Raw genomic sequence first — 21691 nt, forward strand, 5'->3', positions numbered from 1 at the left:
AACATTAATAAATTTTGAAAATATACAAAAAAGGAAAAAATAGATTCTAATAGAAGAGCTATTCCATCTGACAGTATATTAGACCTGTTAGTAGAAACCAACTGAAGCCAGTTCATATTAGAGACAAAGGAAATGGGAAAAGAATTTGACCTGATGAATAGCTCCTGTTTTCACCTTCAATTTCCAAATAATCCTTGTTGCAATATTTCCGGTAATTTCTCCAATGAATTGTCTCCTGAAGTGAACTTGATTAGAGGAAACAATATTAGATCTACAAGACACAGCTCCATTTCTCTTCAAATTCTATAAACTTTCTTCCATGGGCAGGGCCTCCCGAGATTTCTTAAGAGAGCCAAACAGAAGACAGGACAGGGATTAGGGGAGGGGGGCTAGAATCAAAAAAGGAAAATACAAGCAACTTTAGTGGATGCTCCTTAAATTTCTTTGTAAAAACAAAAAAAGAAGTTATAACGGCTGCCAAGTTATAACTATTGATTTATTTTTCCTTCAAGTTACTAACAGAATTTTTAACTGCCATACTTTGCTACAAGATCCTAATCAAAACAACAGAGGGAAAAAGGATGTTTCATTTCCCTCTTCAGGGGGTCCTGTAAGACTCCAAGTTTTACCTGAGGTGATCCAATTTGGTACCAAGTCATGCTAACATAAATACTACTTGGTATCTCTTGTTTTGTTCTCATTTTATTTTTGCCTTGCTCCACAAACAGATGTTAGAGGAAGGCCAGTTCTAAGAATGGCCACTGGCAAGAAAAAAATAAACTATAAAAGTTTACGGTGTGCCTTTTTAAAGTATAAGGCATGGAGTTCATCAAGGATCTCACTTAAACTTCATCTATCCACATTAAGTATTAATGACATCCTTCTAGGTGTGAGGCTTAAAACAGTCAGGGGACACTTTGCATAAATTCAGTGAGGAAGCTGCTCTGTGCCTGAGCTCCTCCTAACTGCTGAAAAGGGATTATTCTCCTCAGAATTCGTCTGCAGCCTCCTCCCAGGGAGTACTGATGTCATGTTTGCAAAGTACTTTGAACCTGCTCAGAAGAAAGGCAATACACAAACTCAAGACATTCTTCTCATACTATGTAAGACATAGCGATCATTTTTTTGTTTCACATTTAGAAAACTGCCTCTCTAGCCCGGCAAGGTCTATGATGAAATCACTGCAAAGGAAAGACGAGATCTCCTATGACCTTCATGTGTCTTTTGTTGCTTGTTTTGAGGAGTCTTTTTAAAATCTGTTTTTACTGATATGAATACTTGACATATTTATAGGGTGCGTGTGATATTTTGGTAGTGCATAGATGGTGTAATGTTTCAGTCAGGGTGTTTGGGGTACTCATCCCCTCAAGCATTTATCATTACTATGTGTTAGAAACATTTCAAGTTCTCCGTTCTAGCTATTTTGAAATATATAATATATTCTTGTTAACTATGGTCACTGTACTATCAAACATTAGAGCTTATTCCTTGTGTCTGTGTATCTGTATCCATTAACCAGCCTCTCTTTATTGTCCCCCCTCTCCATTCCCTTCCTAGCCTCTGCTATCTGTCATTCTACTATCTATCTCCTTGAGATCAACTTTTTTAGCTCCCTCATGAGTGTGAGAACATGAGATATTTGTCTTTCTGTTCCTGGCTTACTTCACTCAGCATAATGACCTCCAGTTCCATCTATGTTACTGCAAATGACATAAACTTACTCTTTTTTATAACTGAATAGGATTCTGTTGTGTAGCTATACCGCATTTTTGTCCATTCATCCATTGATGGGCACTTACGTTGATTCCATATCTTTGCTAATGTGAACAGTGCTGCAATAAACATGCAAGTGCAGGTATCCCTTTGATATACTGACTTCTTTTCTTTTGGATAAACACCCAGTAATGAAATTGCTGGATAGTATGGCAGTTCTGTTTTTGGTTTACTGAGAAACTCCATACTATTTTCCATAGTGGCTGTACTAATTTACATTCCCACCAACACCATATAAGAGTTTCCTTTTCTCCATGTCCTTGCCAGCATCTGTCATTTTGTTTTGAACAATTCTTATGCCAGCCAACTCTCTCTTCATCTCTTCTTTGTCCTTTCTTGCAGTCCCTGGCAAATGGGAGGAAGGGAGGGAAGAAGAAATATAAAGAGAGAAAACTAAACAATGATCCATCCTCCTGGTAGATGCCCTGAAAGGTGCCTAGAGTTCACCAAGAAAACCTGATTAAAAGATCTCTTCCCATATTCCCCTCCCAATCCCAACATTTCCCCTCTCCATCTCTATCCACAATGAGACCGCTCTGGTACTTCCGAATGGCCTTTCATTATCTTCTTCCCAAAGCAAATCCAAGTCAATTTAGGAACAAGGTCTGATTTGGGTCATTAACCATCAATTATCTTTTAATTTGGGTCAGTAACCATGACCAGTTCTTCAACTATACAAGGAAACTTCTCCTAAAGGGTGAAATTTCTTATTTCTCTCACATGCAAGCCTTGTCCATTCAGAAAAACAACGAGATCCTGAAAATTGCTGTGATCAACACGCCTTCTGAGAGAGTTCAAATGTTTCCTGAGGTCGGGGGAAACAGAATTCCAAAATAGAATTCCACTTTCTACCAGGTCTTAAATCTGCTCCCACCATGGTTTAGCAATAAAACCACAGCCTACACCTTGTTATCCTATCACAGGAACAGCTGAAAATCATCTCTTTTTTTCAATTTTTATTTTTATTTATTTATTTTTTTTGAGACGGAGTCTTGCTCTGTTGCCCAGGCTGGAGTGCAATGGTGCAATCTTGGCTCACTACAACCTCCACCTCCCAGATTCAAGCGATTCTGCTGCTTCAGCTTCCTGAGTAGTTGGGATTACAGGTGCCCATCACCATGCCCGGCTAATTTTTGCACTTTTAGTAGAGAGGGGGTTTTGCCATGTTGGTCAGGCTGGTCTCAAACTCCTGACCTCAGGTGATCCGCCTGCCTTGGCCTCCCAAAGTGTTGGAATTACAGGTGTGAGCCACCGCACCTGGCCAAATTACTATTTCTTTACATTCATAAACATACTTTCCCTCCCACACAACTCATTCAAGAGCTCCTTTAAGATCTCAGTGGAAGACCTGGCTCCTGCTAAAAGTGCTTCCCCAATTACAATAGAATCCCCTTAACTCTTTGATCTGTGTATCCATTTATTCCAGACTTTTGACTCTAGGAATCATTAAGTGGTCTTTCCTCTTTTAGATGGCAAACTCTGTCATGCCTCATAATTGAGTGGGCACTCGATAAATGAATGCTATAGTGCTCTGAGAAATAATACTCTTCCTATTGGCAGCAAATCCAAGAGAAACTTCTTTAGAAGAAAGGACTGTCAATTACCACTTAACAAGCCTGAGTTTTGGCTCCTGCAGAGAAAGCAAACAAAACAATAATAACTCGCCCCCAAGAGCAGCCACATTGCTATCTGGCTGCTGCCCTCCAGTCACCTGGCACACTGTAGGTCCCACAGAAGGTGCTCAACAAGTCCTTGCTGGTAGATTGATTTGTAAAGGCATGAGACCAGTGATATGTAATCCATCACCTGATAGGTAGATGCCAGCTGGGTTCCAAACAGTCTAGCTGTGCCCAGCTTCTGACCTCCCATGGTCCTTGGCCCCCTTACAGCTCACAAATCTAGCTGGATGTGAGATGCTGGGCCAGGAGCAGGATGCACAAAGCGAGAACTGGGAGGCTATTCTGGAACACTAGGAGGAATTTGCATTTGTTTCTCCTGCCACAGTCACAATATCCAGGTCTCCCTAAGAGTGCATTCTCATTCAAAACCTACCACACAACTCCCCTTCTATACCTCAGTGGCCACAGCTTTAGGCTTGACACTGAGTGAGTCACCATTAGAATGCACATTAGACTCACCTGGAAAGCTAAAAACTGCTCGTGCCCAGGCCCCACTCCCAGACATGTTATTCAGTTGGCCGAGATAGAGCTGTTCCTGTGTTGATAGTCTTAAAAGCTCTCTAGGAGACTTTAATGTACAATCAGGGTTGAGGACCACAGCCTTATATTGTTGAAATCCTGGGCCCATATCTGTAATTGCCTCTCTTATACATTGAAGCTGCTGATTTATTATATGCCAGGCACTGTTCTAAATGCTTTATTATAAATGTATCCAACCCTCATAAGAAGTGGGTGTTCTTCCTATTCCTATTTTTCAGGTGAAAAAACTAAGGCATAAAGAGAGGCTAAATAATTTGCCTAAGATTTCACAGAGTCAGAGCCAGGCTTTGAACTGAGGAACTCACTCCAGCAACTACTCTCTTAACCATTAACCAATACCGCCTCTCTGCATTCATTCAACACACAAAGGCTTTCAAGTACCACATGAGTGCCCTCTAGATCCCATACAGACATAATCACCTTTTCAGATAGTCATATTTCTAAATACACATATCCAAACAAATCGTCTCTTGATCAAAAACCTTCAATGGCTTACTAAATGCTTTGGGGATAAACAAACAAACAATATACAAATGGCTTCCTTAATTGTACTTGCCTTCCTCTCTGGTATCTCCTCTGGGATCTATCCTCCAACAATTCTGAGTTGCTTGCAGTTTTCATATGTACTGTATAACCCTAAAGCCAGGCTCAAAAACTGGGCCTCCCTTCCACTGTGCAGACATGGTCATTATCAGCATTAGAACTCCTCATAAATGTGTTTCCAAAACAATATAGAGTTGCTAGGACATAACTCTCCCAAATAGCCAGGCTGGAAGGAAGCATATTCATTCAGAAACTCAGCCCTTCAAGGAATGTGAGCAGCAGTATAATATGAATTTAAACCTCCTTACATAACCAAGTAAGAAAACATTAAATCAACTATCTACTTCCACAAAACTCTTAAAAGTTCAAACATGAAATATCCTGGTGAAATGGTAGTACTTAAAGAACTTGCTGCATTACTCTACCTTGCAGATTAAAATGCTTGTGTTCTAGTGAGCAATCTATGCTTAACTGGCTCAGTAGAGGCCACAATGCCTCTATTTCCATAGAAACTCCCATTATCAGAGTGTTTTAAATGCTATAGCCCTATATTCCAAAACCTCCTATAAATTAAATTTATGACAAATTAGAACAATCAAATTTGGGGCCAGAGTCGTAGGAATTAATTATCAGAGCTCCCAAACATAAGTGGCCCAGTATTTCATTCCTGCATTGTAAACCAAAGGAAACAAAACTCAACCCTACAAAACAAAGAACGCTGGTGAGTTCACAGTGCAGCCTAGAATGTATCCTACATTGACCTATTTCAACTTAAAACATAAACTACGTGTGATTTGCTTTAAATCTCCCAGGTCTGTAAATCTACCCACAACCTCCTCTGACACTGCATTCACATCTGTCATTGACTGGACAAAACCCAGTTTGTCCTTGCTCTGTTGTGAGTAGAACATCTTTCTGTTAGGCCATCCAACCCAGATTAAAAACCTCGCACATACAGAGCCACCTGACTTCTAAGTCTAGCTCAGAATGTCTCAACTGTGGCCCCACTGACATTTTAGACTAAAGAACTCACTGTGGGGCCCAGTCCTGTGCACTGTAGGATGTTCAGCAGCATCCCTGGCCTCTCTACCCAGTAGAGGGTACATCTCCCCCAGGCATGACAGTGAAAAATGTTTCAAGACATTGACATTTATTGGGTCTACAATTGCTCCCAGTTAATAACCATTTGTCTAGCCTCATATTCAACCCATTTTGGAGTTTCTCTCCAACCAGAAACTATTTTTACCACATTTGGCCACATTTTTTCTTTTCAAAATTGCTCAAAAGCAGTCTGTAAAATTGTCTTTGGCCTTGGAATTTCAAAACCTTGTTCTTACTAGATTGTAACCCTCAATCAGCATTCATTTATAGTAAGTCCACATTAACCCCGGATTTAGAGTGGGGAGTTGATTTGGCCAGGTTACACAAGAATACAGTTGTTCAAAACAGTCCTTACTGATACCTGTATTCCTCTTCTGAATGCCCTCCAGGAGGGGTTAGCCATGTGGTTTCCACTGAGTAGCCATAGGCAGAGTTTTGCCTATTGCTTTCCAGTAAGCACATTACATCCCTCAAGAGGCCATTTAGGCTTGACACCGAGTGAGTCACCATTAGAATGCACATTCGACTCACCTGGAAAGCTAAAAACAGCTCATGCCCAGGCCCCACTCCCAGACATGTTATTCAGTTGGCCTAGATAGAGCTGTTCCTGTGTTGATAGTCTTAAAAGCTCTCCAGGAGACTTTAATGTACAATCAGGGTTGAGGACCACAGCCTTACATTGTTGAAATCCTGGGCCCATACCTGTCAGTTAGGTAGCACCTCTGTCAGTTAGGTAGCAAGTAAGAGAAAACTCAATCTAAACTGACTTCAGCAACAAAGTGAATTTTTTGGTGCAGGTAAGCGAGAAGTACCACAGAATGGCAGCTTTTGAAACAAGCTGATCTGGGCTTGGGCTTACAAATTTGAGGCCATTTATTTCAGTTTCCTCTTCTCCATGAGTCAGTTTCATCTTCCAGCTGGCTTCCTTCAAGGTGGCAAAATGGCAGGAGCAGTTCTAGCCTTACGTCCACACATCTCTTTACTTAGAAGATAATGCCTTTCTAACCAAGCAAAAGCCCTGAGCTTCATCATAACTGAGCCAGCTTTTGTAATGTGCTTAGGGCTGAAGCATCCAGTCAATGCAAACAGAGGAAGGCCATAGGTTGACTGGCTGAGGCCCTTAAACCAATCACAGTAGCTGAGGGGGAAAGTAATGTCAATGGGTTTAGAACAGTGGTTCTCAATGTATGCTCCCTGACCAGTGGCATTAACATCATCTGGGAACTTACAAAAAATGCAAATTCTTGGGCCTACTGATTCAGAAACTCTGGAGGTGGAGCCCAGCAATCTATGTTTTAACAAGCCTTCCAAGTGATTCTGATGGAAGCTAAAATTTGTGACCTACTGATTTTGACCATCAGGTCCTACTCATGGAGACCAGAAGGGGTGAATCCCACTCATTTCCCTGGCCTGTCACACAGTTAGAAAATAATGGAATGAAGCCTGGGAAGTTACCATTGAAACACTTCAGAAGGGGATGGCCCTAGAAGAGGACAGCTCATTTCACTCCTTACTTTCTATGCTGAGGCCGTGTGGTAGAAATCACAGTGATGAGTACTACAAACTAGCAAATTGGTTTGAAGATTATTTCTGATGCCAATACTATTAGTCTAAGGACCTTGAAGAAAAATAATGAGAAGCATCAACCCTAAGGTTGATGGATCCTAACCTACTCCCTTAGGAGAAATGTGACAAATTAAGTTACACAAATATGATAGAAGTAAACCTACTTAGCAACTAAATGGCACTGAAGAAGTCATTCTCTAAAACAGTTTCTTAATCATGACTAATTCTAAGAACCAACTAGAATAGGGTTACATATACAGATTCCTGGGCTCTACCTAGACCAATTGAAAAAGGATCATCAAGGGGGGGGGCCTGAGAATCTGTACTTTTAGCAGACACAGTCAGTGACACACATGGATTATACATGTTTGGAAAATGCGTCAAAGTGATAAAGCCAAAAAGACAGGGAGAAAAATCTCATGGAGGAATTATTTAATGCTTCTGACTAATCAAATAGTAGTTTCTTCCTCTTATTTTTTATTTTTATTTTATTTGAGACACGGTCTCCCTGTGTCACCCAGGCAGCAGTACAATGGCATGATCACAGCTCACTGCACCTTCACCCTCCAGGGCTCAAGCAATTCTCTTGCCTCAGGCCTCCCTCCACCCCCAGTAGCTGAGTCTATAGGTGCGCACCACCATGTCCAGCTAGTGTTTTGTATTTTTTGTGGGGTTTTGCCATGTTGCCCAGGCTGGTCTTGAACTCCTGAGCTCAAGGGATTTGCCTGCCTCGGCCTCTCAAAGTGTTGGTATTACAGGTGTGAGCCACCACATCCAGCCTCCTCTACTTTCTTTAATGCACTCCCTCACTACTGGGGCCTCTAACTAATGTTTCTTCCTCTAGTCTGACTCTATTCCACAACCTAAACGAGTTGTTTTCCATACCACTGTCAGAGTAAAAGAAACTGGATGTCAGGCCTCTGATGACAATCTATCACAAGTTCTTACTATGGTTCATAGGATAAAATCCAAAGCCTTAGCATGACACCCTAGACTCCAACTAACCCAGTCCTTGCCTTTCTTCTTCAGCCTTACTTCACATTGTTAGTCCACTTGAACCCACCCTTGAACCACCCTGAATCCCTTCCATTGCCTTGAATACATGCTGCTCTTTTGCCTTTGTGCCCTCTGCTAACCATGGTTTTCCTTCCCTCTTCCCCTGGTGTATCAGTCAGGTTAACACTAGGTTATGCTGAGGTAACAAAATCTCAGTAGGTGAAGATGACAAAGATTTACTACTCTCTCACCCATTCTGTCAGGGGATGGCAAGTATGTTTTGTTTTTTTTTTTCTAAAGAGCTAGATGGCAAATATTTTAGGCTTTGTGAACAATCTACAGTCTCTGTTGGACACTATGCCTCTTCTCTGTAAAACTCTTTTTAAACGTAAAGATCATTCTTATCTGTAGGCCATACGAAAACAGGTGACTGGCTAGACTTGGCCCATGAGCCCTAGTTTGCTAACCTCTACTCTATGTGAACATTGCTAAAGACACATAGACAGCAGGGAACTACTCACATGGGTAGTTCTAAATGAATCTAATCACTCAGAGACCTGGACTAATGCAACAGCCACCTCTTAAACATTTCTTGTCACCATGCAGACAAAAAGAGAGGGTCTCATATATGTAATTAAATGCTCCAGTCTGAAAGTGGCACCCTGTAACTTAGGCTCACAAATAATTAGCCAAAGTTAGTCTTTCAACCCCATCCAACCATAAGGGGGCCAGGATGTCCAATTCTACCATGTGTCCAGAAGTAGGGAGAATTCAGATTACTGGGTAAAAATCATGAAAAAAGCTTGGAAACAAACGCTCTGTGAAGCCTTTTCTGATACCCTCATCCTGCAGCCAGAATAGCTGCTTCTTCCTTGCAATCTTATAACACTTTAAGCATCTCTTAATCAGAGTGCTATACATAGGGTACTACAATTGCCCACTTGCCTGCCTCCCCTACCAGATGCTGAGCTTCCTAGATAAGCACTTTTGTATGCCCACTACTTTGCACAGTGCCTGCTAGCCAGGGATGCTCAGTATGTGTTGCTTTGACAAATAAATGAATGTGGTGGATTGTAGGAGTGAATGGGATTGCCTCTGCATTTACCTTAAGGCATCAGGAATCCAGCAGTGTCAACTTATCTGAACCCAGTTAGTTCAACCATTTCAATCTCCACTTATGATCAATTAGCTCAGTTAGTTCAACCACTTCCATCTCCACTTATCAATTTATCTTTTTAGTTATTAGCTACTTTCTATCATAATCAAATGCATTTCTCCATACAACCTTTTTCTTCTAATAAACAATGCCTTGCAGAGAGCTGGTCTGTGTGGCCACGGAGCCCTTTGATATAATGTGGGTTGGTTTTATTTTCAGTTTACAGGCCAAAAGGCAGACACGGAGAGGCACAGTGATTTTTACCAAGTTACATGTCAATCAGAGATGGAGCCAAAAGTTACGCTTTATTCTGAGTCAACAAAAAAGTTACAGATTGAACATAGAGCTGCAGCTAAGTTCACCGAAAGTTTATTTATATCCCTTGGAGAATTAGAAAGTACTCACACATGTTTTTCAAAGTCTTATTATACCATATCAATGTATAGCTTGTAGTATACCTATATCTCTGAGAAAAGTGTTAAATCAAGTCTTACGACTGTTTATTAATGCTGCCTCTTTTCGTATTGATTCCACCCATCCCCTCTACTCCTTTCCTCTTGTGTAAAGCGACAGCTCATCAGATGGCATTTCAGAACCCTGAGAATATGAAAGACATCATGCACTAAGGTTTTCCCATCACATCTCAATGCCATTTGGTGACTAACACCAGCATGCATCTTCATTACTACATGTCATAAAAACAAATTTTAGTTGTTTCACATGCAACCTGTGTGACTGCTGCAGTTTGTATCAACTGTGTAATCACAGGGTGGACAAAATAGCATTCAAAATGAACTATAGCGCAAGATCCCCTCCATACCTAGAGTTAAGCCCTTTCAGGCTTAGCAGGCACAATCAGGATATCTTTGGTCCCACAGAAACATATCCTGACTTGGAATTTTCCTCTCCTGTGTGTCTCCTGGATATAGTAAGTTCCTAACAAACATCTCCCCTGATTGCTAGCCTTGACAAATTTCCAGAAGAACCAGGGCAAGGAGAAGACAGTGAGGCAGTGCCCACTACTCTTCAGATCACCAACAGAATAGAGTCAGAATATGATATTATTGAAATCTTCCAAGTTTGAATCAAGATAAAAACAACTTTTTAAAAATACCTAAAAACCTTTTATTTAAGAAAGTGAAATCGCTCAATGTGCCCTCCCACTCTGGTTAGATGCTTAGCAGACCACAGCAGACAATGCACCTCAACCAGGGCTAAGTGTGCAAGAAAACTGAAGTACACAAAAAGCAAATTATAGACTCAGGTACTGTCAGGCCCAAAAGAAGAATCAATCCTTTCTAGGAGTCTTGCCTTTGCTTCCTTTATTCTTTCCTCGATTCTTGTAACTGAATGTTACAAAGTATATCAAGAGGAATAAACGTATGGGGCCCGTCTCTTCCAAACAAGAAAAGGTTAAGCTTTTAATTACAGGCCCTCAAACTACCATTTTGTGCAATTAGCAATTAACTATAATCGTTGATGAGCAAACGCAAAGCTGCGCTAGCAATTTCCCTTCTCCTTATCCCAGGCTGGGTTATTTTAGTCTTGCTCTGTTACAGAGGAGCAGTCACAACCGCGCGCACTCTTTCTTTCAAACACACACTCTCTCACTTAAAGATACATTTAGTTTTTAGGAAAATGGCATCTCAGCGTGCGATTGAGACCGACATCCCAAACCCCACATTTGAGCGCCCCAAACGTTTGGAGTCCCTCAGCTTCATCACTTTCTGAGTGAAGAGAGGAGCCCCGAAGAAGATGCTACCTACCAGCCTCTCTCAGGGGCGCAGGAGAGGGTGGTAGAGAGATGATTGTTGCCCCTGGAAACTGCAAGTAGCCCCCAGGTGCACGCCCCGTTAGTGGGGAGGCAGTGGCAATAGCAACGATAGTTGCATCAGCGCTAACTGCTGCTGCTGCTGCTGCTGCATGTTCTGCTGGCGGATGCCGGGAGGGTACAGTAATGACTGTAGAGAGCGCACAGCTGCTGCCGCGGCAGGTTCCCTGGATCAGGAAATTAGGACAGGCACCCGGGATTGGAGACGAGGGCGGTGCGCGAGCCAACCAGCGGCCGCCCCGGGCCCCCGTGAGCCCCGGGCTGCCGCGCGGAGCAGCCGGGCCCCTAAAGCAGCCCGGGTGGCGGCGGCGGCCACAGCCACGACCACGGTCACTCATGCACGCACGCTCACACTCGCACACTCCCGGCGCAGGCACCAGGCTGCCCGGCGCGTGTAAGAGGAACGCGTCGAGGGAAAGAAGGACTGAAGCCACCGCGCTCCCGCCCGCCCGCCGCGCCTCCCGTTGACCACTCCCCCTTCTGCCCCCTCCCAGCTCCTCACCCCGAGCTCCAGCCGCCGCCGGTGTGGGTGCTCCGCTACCGGCTCCTCTCTGTTCTGTCCTCTCTTCTGCTCTTGGCTCCCCACCCCCTCTCCCTTCCTTCCCCTCCTCTTCCCTCCCCTCCTCTGCAGCGCCTGCATTATTTTCTGCTCGCAGGCTCGGCTTGCACTGCTGCTGCAGCCCGGGGAGGTGGATGGGTGGGTGGGTTGGCTGGTGGGGAGGAGATTGTGCAAGTTGTAGGGGAGGGGGTGCCCTCTTCTTCCCCGCTCCCTTCCCCCCCAACTCCTTCCCCCTCCTTCTCCCCCTTTCCCCTCCCCGCCCCCACCTTCTTCCTCCTTTCGGAAGGGCTGGTAACTTGTTGTGCGGAGCGAACGGCGGCGGCGGCGGCGGCACCATCCAGGCGGGCACCATGGGCACGTCCGCGCGCTGGGCGCTCTGGCTGCTGCTCGCGCTGTGCTGGGCCCCCCGGGAGAGCGGCGCCACCGGAACCGGTGAGTGAGGACGCGCCCCTCCGTCGGGGGCCGGGACCCAGCCGGGGCACCGGGAGACCCCGAGGCGCAGGTCTCCGTTTGCCCACCCGCCTCCTAGGAGGCGCCTCTCGGCTCTCTCTCGCCTTCTCTCCCTCCCCTCAGTGGTGGCGCCTCTGAGCTGTCAGCGCCGCGGCTAAAGGGAGCCAGGCTTGGGGAACAGTGGGGTTTGGGGTGTCCTTACGCCTCGCCTGAACTAGTCTTCGATCCCTCACACCGCCTCCCCCAAAGCCGCTGCTTTGCCTCGTTTCTCGCCCCCTTGACAGGGGCTGAGGTATGTGGGCTTCTGAGCATTGAACAATGGTTCTGCCTCCTCTGCCAGGCGGAGTGTTAGGAAGGAGGTAGAGGGCCGAGACGTGCGCGGCAGCCCGGGGCGCGCCCCTCGAACCTCAGGGAGTGTGGGAGCGGACGGTGGGCGAAGGTGAGGGCCTCCGGGGACGCGGGGCGCCAGGTGCTGGCCGGGGCTCGGAGTCTTCCGGCGGCCGTGAGCGGGCGCACGTTCGGTGGGCCGCAGCCGGGAGGCTCCGCGGAGCCGCGGGCAGTGCGCAGTCTGCGCACCCAGACTGCGTCTCCCCCGGCGCGGGGCCGCCTCTCCGGCGTGCGGGGTAGGGGAGGAGCGGGCTTTACGCAGGACTGTCCTCTGGGTGCTTCTCCCCTCCCTTTTCCACGCCTCGGGCGGCATTTGGAAACCTCTCGGGTCTCGTGTAGCTGAATGGGGAGGGGGAGTGGAACGAAGACTTAATTAGGTTAGTTTGCTGATCCTCCTTCCTGTTGACGTTTCCTCGAGAGGAATTGAGTCCTAGGTTAGTGACTGTAATTAGCCTTCATTCTAAACAATAAATCAAAGGAACAGCGCGAGAGCGAGTGTGTGGCCCTGTCTTGTTGAGAAGGGCAGTGGTGACTACTGTCGGGTCCCTAGAGTCTGCCGCAGGGACCTGGGGGCCCTGCCTGGTCTTCAGCCACGTTCCCACTTGGGGCCTCATAACTTTCCTGGACAAGCGACAGGAAGCCCTTCTAAGAGGACTCAGAATCCTAGCGCGTCCCAGAAGTGATCTTCAGATGTGACGCCAAGGGGCTTGTCAGCTGCGGGGAATTGGGACTGAAAGCCGCCCCGGCCCGAAACACCCATTCCAGAGTCCCTAGCTCCCGTAGCCAGGTGGTTTAAGGGGCCCTGCCTGCCTGCAGTCACGTGCTCCTGAAGTGAGAGCGAACTTTAAAGTATGTGGTCAAGGAGCTTCTCGGGCAATGCCTGGGATTTTTACGTCTCCGAATGCCCCTGCCCTTTAGTTGCCACTGTCCGGAGGGTGTGAACTGGGATTGGCCTTTCTGCCCTCTGCGATTGGCTGGCGGTGCGATCACATTTAGGTTGGTCACATGATTCCGCGGACTCCTAAGCGAGCAGCACGGGAAGTGTTACTTTCAATGGAAAGTAGGAGACTCCACAGGCTCCTCAAATGACTTCCCCTGCCTGGACTCTTTGAAGAGGACGAATGTGTAGTGAACGTGGAACCTGATGTGTAACAAGCCTGAGAGCCTAGAAAAGCGCTGCTTACAAGAGTTTTTAAACGCTAGCATTAATCATTAATGGATGAGTAATACTAACTTATTAAACGATTTCTCAGTATAGTGCCATGACATGCATTATGCCTTTTATAACATTTCAAAACACTAAGGTATACCAGGAGGGACAATTATCCAGGAAGGTGAGAGAAAAGTTTCATTTTTGCTGCATGTCCCTTCCACTAGAGGTTAACTTTACCTTATAGAATGCTAGGAATGCACCTAAACTGACTTGCGTTAGTCAAAGCCAGATATTCACCTTGTATTAGGCAGGTGAGGATCCTCTTTGTCACATGTGAAATATTTGACATGCCATGAACAATGGAAAAAACAAATTCTTCAAAGGAAAGGAGGCAGATTCTTTCAGAACTGGAGGAAATTTGGGCTGAGGCAGGTATTGACTCTAAACCAATCCCAACTGGCATCTGTCTTAAGTTCAAAGTCCCAGGGCATGTGGGCTCACTTTCTACCCTGGAGCTTCTACCATACCCCATCTCTCCACTGGCACATGGTGCTGTTCCAGGTACTCCTGGACAAGGCAGGTGAGCACTGAGACTCTGGCAAGGAACTTAAAGCTATTGAGAAGTTGGTATACCTGATTGCACAATTCCTGGGGGTTCTAGGACATTTTCCTCCAGCCTGAGTAGTCAGGATTAAAATCTGTGGTATGATATCTTCTTGAAGGCCAAAGTCTAAAAAAACCAAGGTTTTGTGAGAGCTATTCATATATGGCTAGCAACTAGGCTAAGAGTAGAAGGAAACTTCTCACCGTGAGAAGTGAGTTGGTGTTACTGGTGGTAGTAATAGACCTGGAGGAAAGAAACTGGAAGGCATGGAAAGTAAACTTGGCTTATCCAGATAGCACCAATGAAGGTATGACGATAGTAACCCTTATCAAAGCCTGATCACTCATGTGAGCAAGGACTGTGTAAAGGAAGGTCACCAGCCAAGCCCTCCTTGGCAGTGACAGCTTCTTGAAACCTAGTGTAGCTTTGTTCCCTGAATCACCCTCTTGCCCACTTTATGTGGCATTTACCTATAGTGCCTCTCCTGTGTCGTTTTGATTGTTTGCTTTTATGGCCGAAGTCCCCAGATACCTAAAGCATGTATAAAGGTCAAGTAGAGCTGCCAATATTAAGACTTAAGTACAATAGACTGCTATTTAACACAAAATGTTGCAAAGGTGACAGCCTCCATGCTCAAAAGAAGTGAAGACCTGATCCAAGTGTCTCTACCTGTCATAAAATTGAATAACCATAAACTTGACTTGACTTGAGTAGTTGTATTACAATTTTGGAAGAGGAAAAAAGTTGTTACAAACCTTTTCTGCTCCAGGAGAGGTAACAAACTGGTGATACTTAACAAGAACTCCTAGAGTAGAACATGACCATAAGATCAAGGGAACAGATAGTACCCAGCCATATGGCTTCGGGTTTTGATCCCAAACCTTGAAGACTTGCCACACAGCATAGAATTCATTTTAAATATCTAGCCCATTTTCTATTTCTCACAGAATGTAAATAAAGTCGTTCTTTTCAGTGCACGGAAAAGTGCTTAAAATGAGGCAGTTGCCTACATGACTTAAAGTAATAATTGCATTCACTTTGGATACTGACTTTCATTTGGAAAACCACCTTCATATACTAGCCTAAGAAATTAATGCATTAAAGGGCTTGATGAGGTCTATAATGATGTTCATCATAAATGTGCCTGCCTTAGGGAGCTCCTTGTGGTGGCTAATACAACTGCCCTCTCCATGGTTGGTTGATTAAATTCAAAATTGCTTAGTTTGGTCCCTACTAATTAATTAATCTCAAAAGACTACTTGGACAACAGCATGATAGACTACTTTCAAGGCAAACAGTCCAAAAATACCGTCTACTGAGGTTGTGGGCGAGATAGACTTGTTAAGCAGAAGTAAGTAGTCCAGGGACAATTTGGGACAATTTTTTCTGCCACCTAAGAGTTTTGGGCTAGAAAATCTGAGGACTGACAGTTCTTCTGAAGAGTTGGGGCAGAGTCTAACCTAGCTGTAGGAGAATCTGGCTTTTAAGTAAAAATCATCTCAATTTTACTCTCTGCATTTTTCAAACTAAATCAGTGTCTCTTTGCCAAGTTCTTCTATTGGCTTGCAACAAAAACTAAACACTTAATACCACTTAGTTAGATACACTAACTGCAAGGCAGGAACCAAATGAGATGGCAAATGATAACACAGGTTGAGTGTCCCGTATCTGAAATACTTGAAACCAGAAGGGTTCCACAGATTTTAGATTTTTTCAGATTTTGGGACATTCACACATACATAATAAGGTATCTTGGGGATGGGACCCAAGTCTAAACATGAAATTCATTTATATTTCACATACACCTTATACACATAGCCTGAAGGTAATTTTATAGAATATTTTTAATGATTTTATACAAGAAACAAAGTTTTGACTGCAACTTGTCACATGATGTCAAGTGTGGAATTTCTACTTACGGCATCATGTCAGCATTCAAAGTTTTGGATTTTGGAGCATTTCAGATTGTGGATTAGGGATGCTCAACCTGTATCATAAATTTAGCATATTTTTCCCATTGAGTGAAGTCTCCTAGGAAAGCTTGGCCCAATAGTTTTTGTTTGTTTGTTTGTTTTTGAGACGGAGTCTCGCTCTGTCACCCAGGCTGGAGAGCAGTGGTGCTATCTCGGCTCACTGCAAGCTCCACCTCCCAGGTTCACGCTATTCTCCTGCCTCAGCCTCCTGAGTAGCTGGGACTACAGGCGCCCACGACCATGCCCTGCTACTTTTTTTTGTATTTTTAGTAGAGACGGGGTTTCACCTTGTTAGCCAGGATGGTCTCGATCTCCTGACCTCATGATCCACCCGGCCTCCCAAAGTGCTGGGATTACAGATGTGAGCCACTGCACCCAGCCCCAATAGTTATTTTGGGTCTCTAAGCAAGGTAATGCCTGCTAGGTCCTGTGAGGGTAAGTGTGGAGATTCTGTTAGAAATGTTGCAATGCTTGCTTAGTGATCCTTTGCCTACTTTGTAGTTTAGAGATGCTGGAAACTATAAGATGGAGCCTCTGGCTAGAACAGCTGATTTTGCCAACTTGGGGGGCATCTGGGTAGCCTTTATGTATATAGACATGGTGATGGGGATGGGGGGACTTGCAATTTGCCAAGCAAGGGACCTAACAAAGCCTTGGCGATAGACAGCATTTGTGATTACATCACATGTCAGAACTTAATAGTTCTCCCACATACTGTGAGTAAACAGGGTTTCTATTTTATAGACTGCCTCTAATCTTTCATTTTCTTAAAGACTTCCCCAGATCTGAGGTATTAACTTATCTATATATTCACTAAGTAGGTTGCAGATTGATGCTGGTCATCTTTGTGCATCTTCTTGAAACCACTTGATGTACATCTACTGAGTACCTACCGTATGGCACCAGGCACAGGGACAGTGACCACAGCACAGGTTCCTTCACTTGTGGCACTTAGTCTAGTGGGGGAATCAAAGCAGGAAACAGCTGAAGACCACTTGGAATAGAAACTGTGAAGAGGAGTGAGCAGATCCATTGTTTAAGACTTAATCATAAAAGAGGCAGATAGCAGCTGAAGATTGCTGGAGTTTCCATGTGCTATCTGGGTTCTAGCTTATGAAGTTTCCCTAAAATCACCAAGAACTTAGACTTTAATATGAAAAAGCCAGTAAAATTTCTATCTCTGCAGATAATCCTACAAAAGTGATATGATTCAAGCAACAATGGATTACTGCCAGTATTACGAAAGAGCAGTAAAACATGTCAGAAGTAAAATCTGGGTCTGATATATCAAACTCTTAACCTTACCAGTTAGCCGCTGCTAACTTTCTCAGGTGTCAGAACCTCTCTTTTCACATGGAAATGAAGCCAACACACCCAAAGGGACACACTCATTCTGACAGACAAGTGTGTGAAAATGCACTGTTTTTAAATGATAAATTGCAACGAAGAGGCCAGGCGTGATGGCTCACACCTGTAATCCCCGTGCTTTGGGAGGCCGAGGTGGGCGGATCATGAGGTCAGGAGTTCGAGACCTGCCTGGCCAACATAGTGAAAGCCCATCTCTACTAAAAATACAAAAAAATGAGCCGCGTGTGGTGGCACGCACCTGTAATCCCAGCTACTCAGGAGGCTGAGGCAGGAGAATCACTTGAACCCGGGAGGTAGAGGTTGCAGTGAGTTGAGATCGCACCACTGTACTCCAGCCTGGGCTACAGTGCGAGACTCTGTCTCAAAAAAAAAAAAAAATGTTACAAAGATGAGGTGAAGGTACCCTCATAGGTATAGGGAACAGGGACCTTTATAACCTCGAGTGTTTCAAAGTATTCTAGCTAGTAAAACAACCAGTCACACTTGGTTTCAAGTTCTGAAAAGCTGGGAAAATGTTATTGACAAAAGTTTTTAGTTGAGACCAGCTTTATTAGTAAACTAATAAATCAACTCATGCACCCAAGACTACCAACTAGTGCCTAGAGAATGTAGGATGTCACGCACCAGGTCCTGAGTTACAAATGTAAATTGCAGGCCATGCCTTAGGAGATCTCTGTGTCTAAAGGTGGAAAATGGTAGCTGAACTCATCTCCTTGTGTGATGGCTCTGTGACAGGGACTATTATGAGAAAGCAGTCAGACCATACCTAGTTTTTCCAAAAAAGGCATTGAGACCTCATTCAAGAATACAATCTGAGCCCACTCCTGGTGAATGGGTGGACAAGGGCAACATGAACAAACTGAGACAAAGCAGCCATGAGGAAGGGCAAAGCCATGGGGAAGTGAATGGGCCCCCTTCGAGCTGTTGGCTCAGCCTGTATAGCAGATGGTGGGTGGTGACCAGTAGGGAAAAGTCTGAGGAAATTAGTAGGGAACTTAATCCTAGAGATAGTGGTAAGCCAAGAAATGACCCCATTCTTGGCTATTCTAGGTTGCTTGAATCACTAGGTTGCTTGATATGGGTAGAGAATGTGGCAGCCTGGAGGCAAAGGAACAAGAGATTTAACTTTAGATCAGTTGAGAGAGGAGGGCTTGGGCATGGACACGGTTTGATGGCCAAATATCAGGGAAGAATTTGGGCTTATTTCTGGAGTACTGATTTAGAGTAAATAATGGGGCCAATCAAAGATAGACCACACAGGGAGGGAAGGATAGACTTTAGAAGAACCTCTGCCTAGTAAGACACCCAAATAAATTTTTTCTACAAAATAGTTTTGAGGGCTTGACTCAGGTGTTACTATCATGTGTGTTGTAAAAGAGGTATTTATCTCCTGTCCTCCTGTGATGAACTTTAGGCCTTATGAGGGTGTTATTAGTAGATGTTACAACCCTGAAAATGAAAGAGCCACTTACATTATGGGTAGAATCTGTAGCTTCTTAACCTTAGTGCAGTGGTTCTCAAAGTGTGGACCGAAATTGGCAACATTAATTCAATATTAATTGAGTTCATGTGTCAACATTGACTCATTAGAAATGCAAACTTAGGCCCTGTTCTAGACCTACTGAATCAGAATCCAGGCTGGGGCCCAGCATTCTGTGTTTTAACAAGCCTTCCTGGGGATTCTGATGCACACGGGAGCTTGAGAACGACTGACTTAGTTTACCACTCACAGAAGCTAACGATTTTCAAGGTATATCAGATGGAGGGCCTTTCCTCTGACTTGAACCCTAGACAAGAAAACCAAGAGCTATAATCCTTTTAGAAGACTTGCTGAGGAATTCTAGCAGCATTTTTAAAAACTTAGAATGGGGAAGGAAAGCAGGCCTCCATCTCAACAACAAGGCTCAATCTAAATTGATGCTTAGTAATGCAGTATCTGGAGCCAGTGCCTGGATTCAACTCCTAGCTCTGCAAAGGGCGATCTGGGACAAGTGACTGTACTTTCCTTCTCTAGCAGGTTTCCTGATCTGTAAAAGAGGAATAATAGGGCCAACCATGCAGGATTAAGAATTTTAAAAGCTAAGAGATGTGAAGTCTTAGAGTGGTGTTTGACCAGTAACAAAAACGATTCAGTTATATCCATGATTCTTAAGATCAATTTGATATAAATGAAAAAGCTGACAATTGAACTGTAAAATGCACTTATTTCCGTGACTCAGAAGAATTAGCCTACATATTCACCACTTTTTAGTGGCCCCCAAACTATTTTTTTTTTTGAGGTAGAGTTTCACTCTTGTTGCCCAGGCTGGAGTGCAGTGGCACTATCTCAGCTCACTGCAACCTCTACCTCCCGGGTTCAAACAATTCTCCTGCCTCAACCTCCCAAGTAGCTGAGATTACAGGTGTGTGCCACCATGCCTGGCTAGTTTTTGTATTTTTAGCAGAGACAGGGTTTCACCATGTTGACCAGGCTGGTCTTGAACTCCTGACCTGAGGTGATCTGCCTGCCTCAGCCTCCCAAAGTGCTGGGATTACAGGCATGAGCCACCGTGCCTGGCCCAAACTGGTTCTTACAGTGTTTCAGAGGCTGACTTTAAGGTGAGAACACAACCTTTGTGCTTGACAGCTCAGAACATTTCCCTTAACACCTGTTGTGGTACTTTGCCTCTTACAAATCCTTCTCCCCATAGGAAAACTTTTTTGCTGACTCAGAAATTTGGCAGGCAGTAGAAGTGAACTAGACTAAAAATAAATGCCCTTCGTGGCCCCAGAAGTGCCAGAACAAATGGACTGAAGGAATTCCAGCAAATAACACCCATATGCTCAAGCAGTGAGTAAGGGCATGAGAGAATTAAATGCTTGGCCCCGGTGGCCCCAGCAGTGTGGCAGCATGAGCCTCTGTGCAGGTTGAAGTACATTCTGAGCCTGGTACCAGAGCCACTTGCTCTATATTCTGGGCATGCATGTTGGAGTGCTCCTGCCAGGGTGCTGCTCAGAGCCCCATAGGGAGATTTGTAGTCCATCTGGAAGGCTTGGTATTTACCCAAAGGCCTATGCAGTTTTTTACTGAAGCTTATGTATTGTTCTTCCAAGTCAACCCCTGCAGGGAAAATTAGACAATGGCAGGCTGGCTTCTATATGCATTAAAAACCCTGCGTTTCTCTCTAAGACATTGGTCTTATTTTATGAAAAAGATCTCAAAAGCTTAGGCCACAAAAACAAAATAGAGAAATGGGTCTTAAACTAAAAAGCTTCTGCACAGCAAAAGAAATAATCAACAAAGTGAAGAATAACCTGCCGAATGGGAGAAAATATTTACAAACTATTATCTGACAGGAGACTAATATCCAGAATATATAAACTCAACAGGGGGAAAAAAAATCCCATTAAAAAGTGGACAAAGGACATGAATAGACATTTCTCAAAAGAGGACATAAAAATAACCAACAGATACATGAAAAATTCGTTACCAGTACTAATCATCGGAGAAACACAAACCAAAACCACAATGACATATGTTATACCAGTCAGAATGGCTATTACTAAAAAGACAAAATACAACAGATGTTGCTGAGGATATGGAGAAAAGGGAAAATCATGCCATTTGCAGCAGCATGGGGCTGGAATTGGAGGTCATTATGCTAAGGGAAATAAGCCAGGCACAGCAAGACAAATATCTTATGTTCTCACTCATGTGGGGAAGCTAAAATATTTCATTCCATGGAGGTAGACGGTAGAAAGATGACAGAGACTTAGAAGTCGGGGGAAAGGGAGGGCAGATGAAAAGCGGGTAAAAGAATACAGATATATACTTTATACAGATATACAGTAAGATAGAAGAAACAACATCAATGACTGTAACAAAAATGTACTCGCGTGATGGACACCCTAAATCCTCGGATTTCATCAGTATGCATTCATTACATACGTGTAACAAAATTTAACATGTACCGCATAAATTTATACAAACAGCACCAAGAAGAACCCTGAGTTTCTTGGAGCCAGTGAACTG

At 44.2% G+C, this 21691-nt stretch overlaps 1 protein-coding gene and 1 long non-coding RNA gene across 3 annotated transcripts in view; one reads left to right on the forward strand and one right to left on the reverse strand.

The window, feature by feature from the left end:
• The window catches only part of LOC115893924, a 101372-nt gene extending 89117 nt beyond the window's left edge, over positions 1 to 12255 (reverse strand). Inside the window, exon 1 of the long non-coding RNA XR_004053958.1 lies at positions 12011 to 12255. This is a non-coding gene — a long non-coding RNA (uncharacterized LOC115893924). The remainder of the gene's footprint in view (positions 1 to 12010) is intronic.
• Positions 11464 to 21691, forward strand: part of VLDLR (very low density lipoprotein receptor) — a 34226-nt gene continuing 23998 nt past the window's right edge. For both annotated transcript variants that reach the window (XM_010388764.2, XM_010388768.2), the window contains exon 1: positions 11464 to 12176. In XM_010388764.2, the coding sequence (XP_010387066.2) occupies positions 11879 to 12176 (298 nt within the window). In that variant the 5' untranslated portion in view covers positions 11464 to 11878. The remainder of the gene's footprint in view (positions 12177 to 21691) is intronic.

Source organism: Rhinopithecus roxellana, chromosome 16 (genome assembly GCF_007565055.1).
Source record: "Rhinopithecus roxellana isolate Shanxi Qingling chromosome 16, ASM756505v1, whole genome shotgun sequence".
Lineage (NCBI taxonomy): Eukaryota > Metazoa > Chordata > Mammalia > Primates > Cercopithecidae > Rhinopithecus > Rhinopithecus roxellana.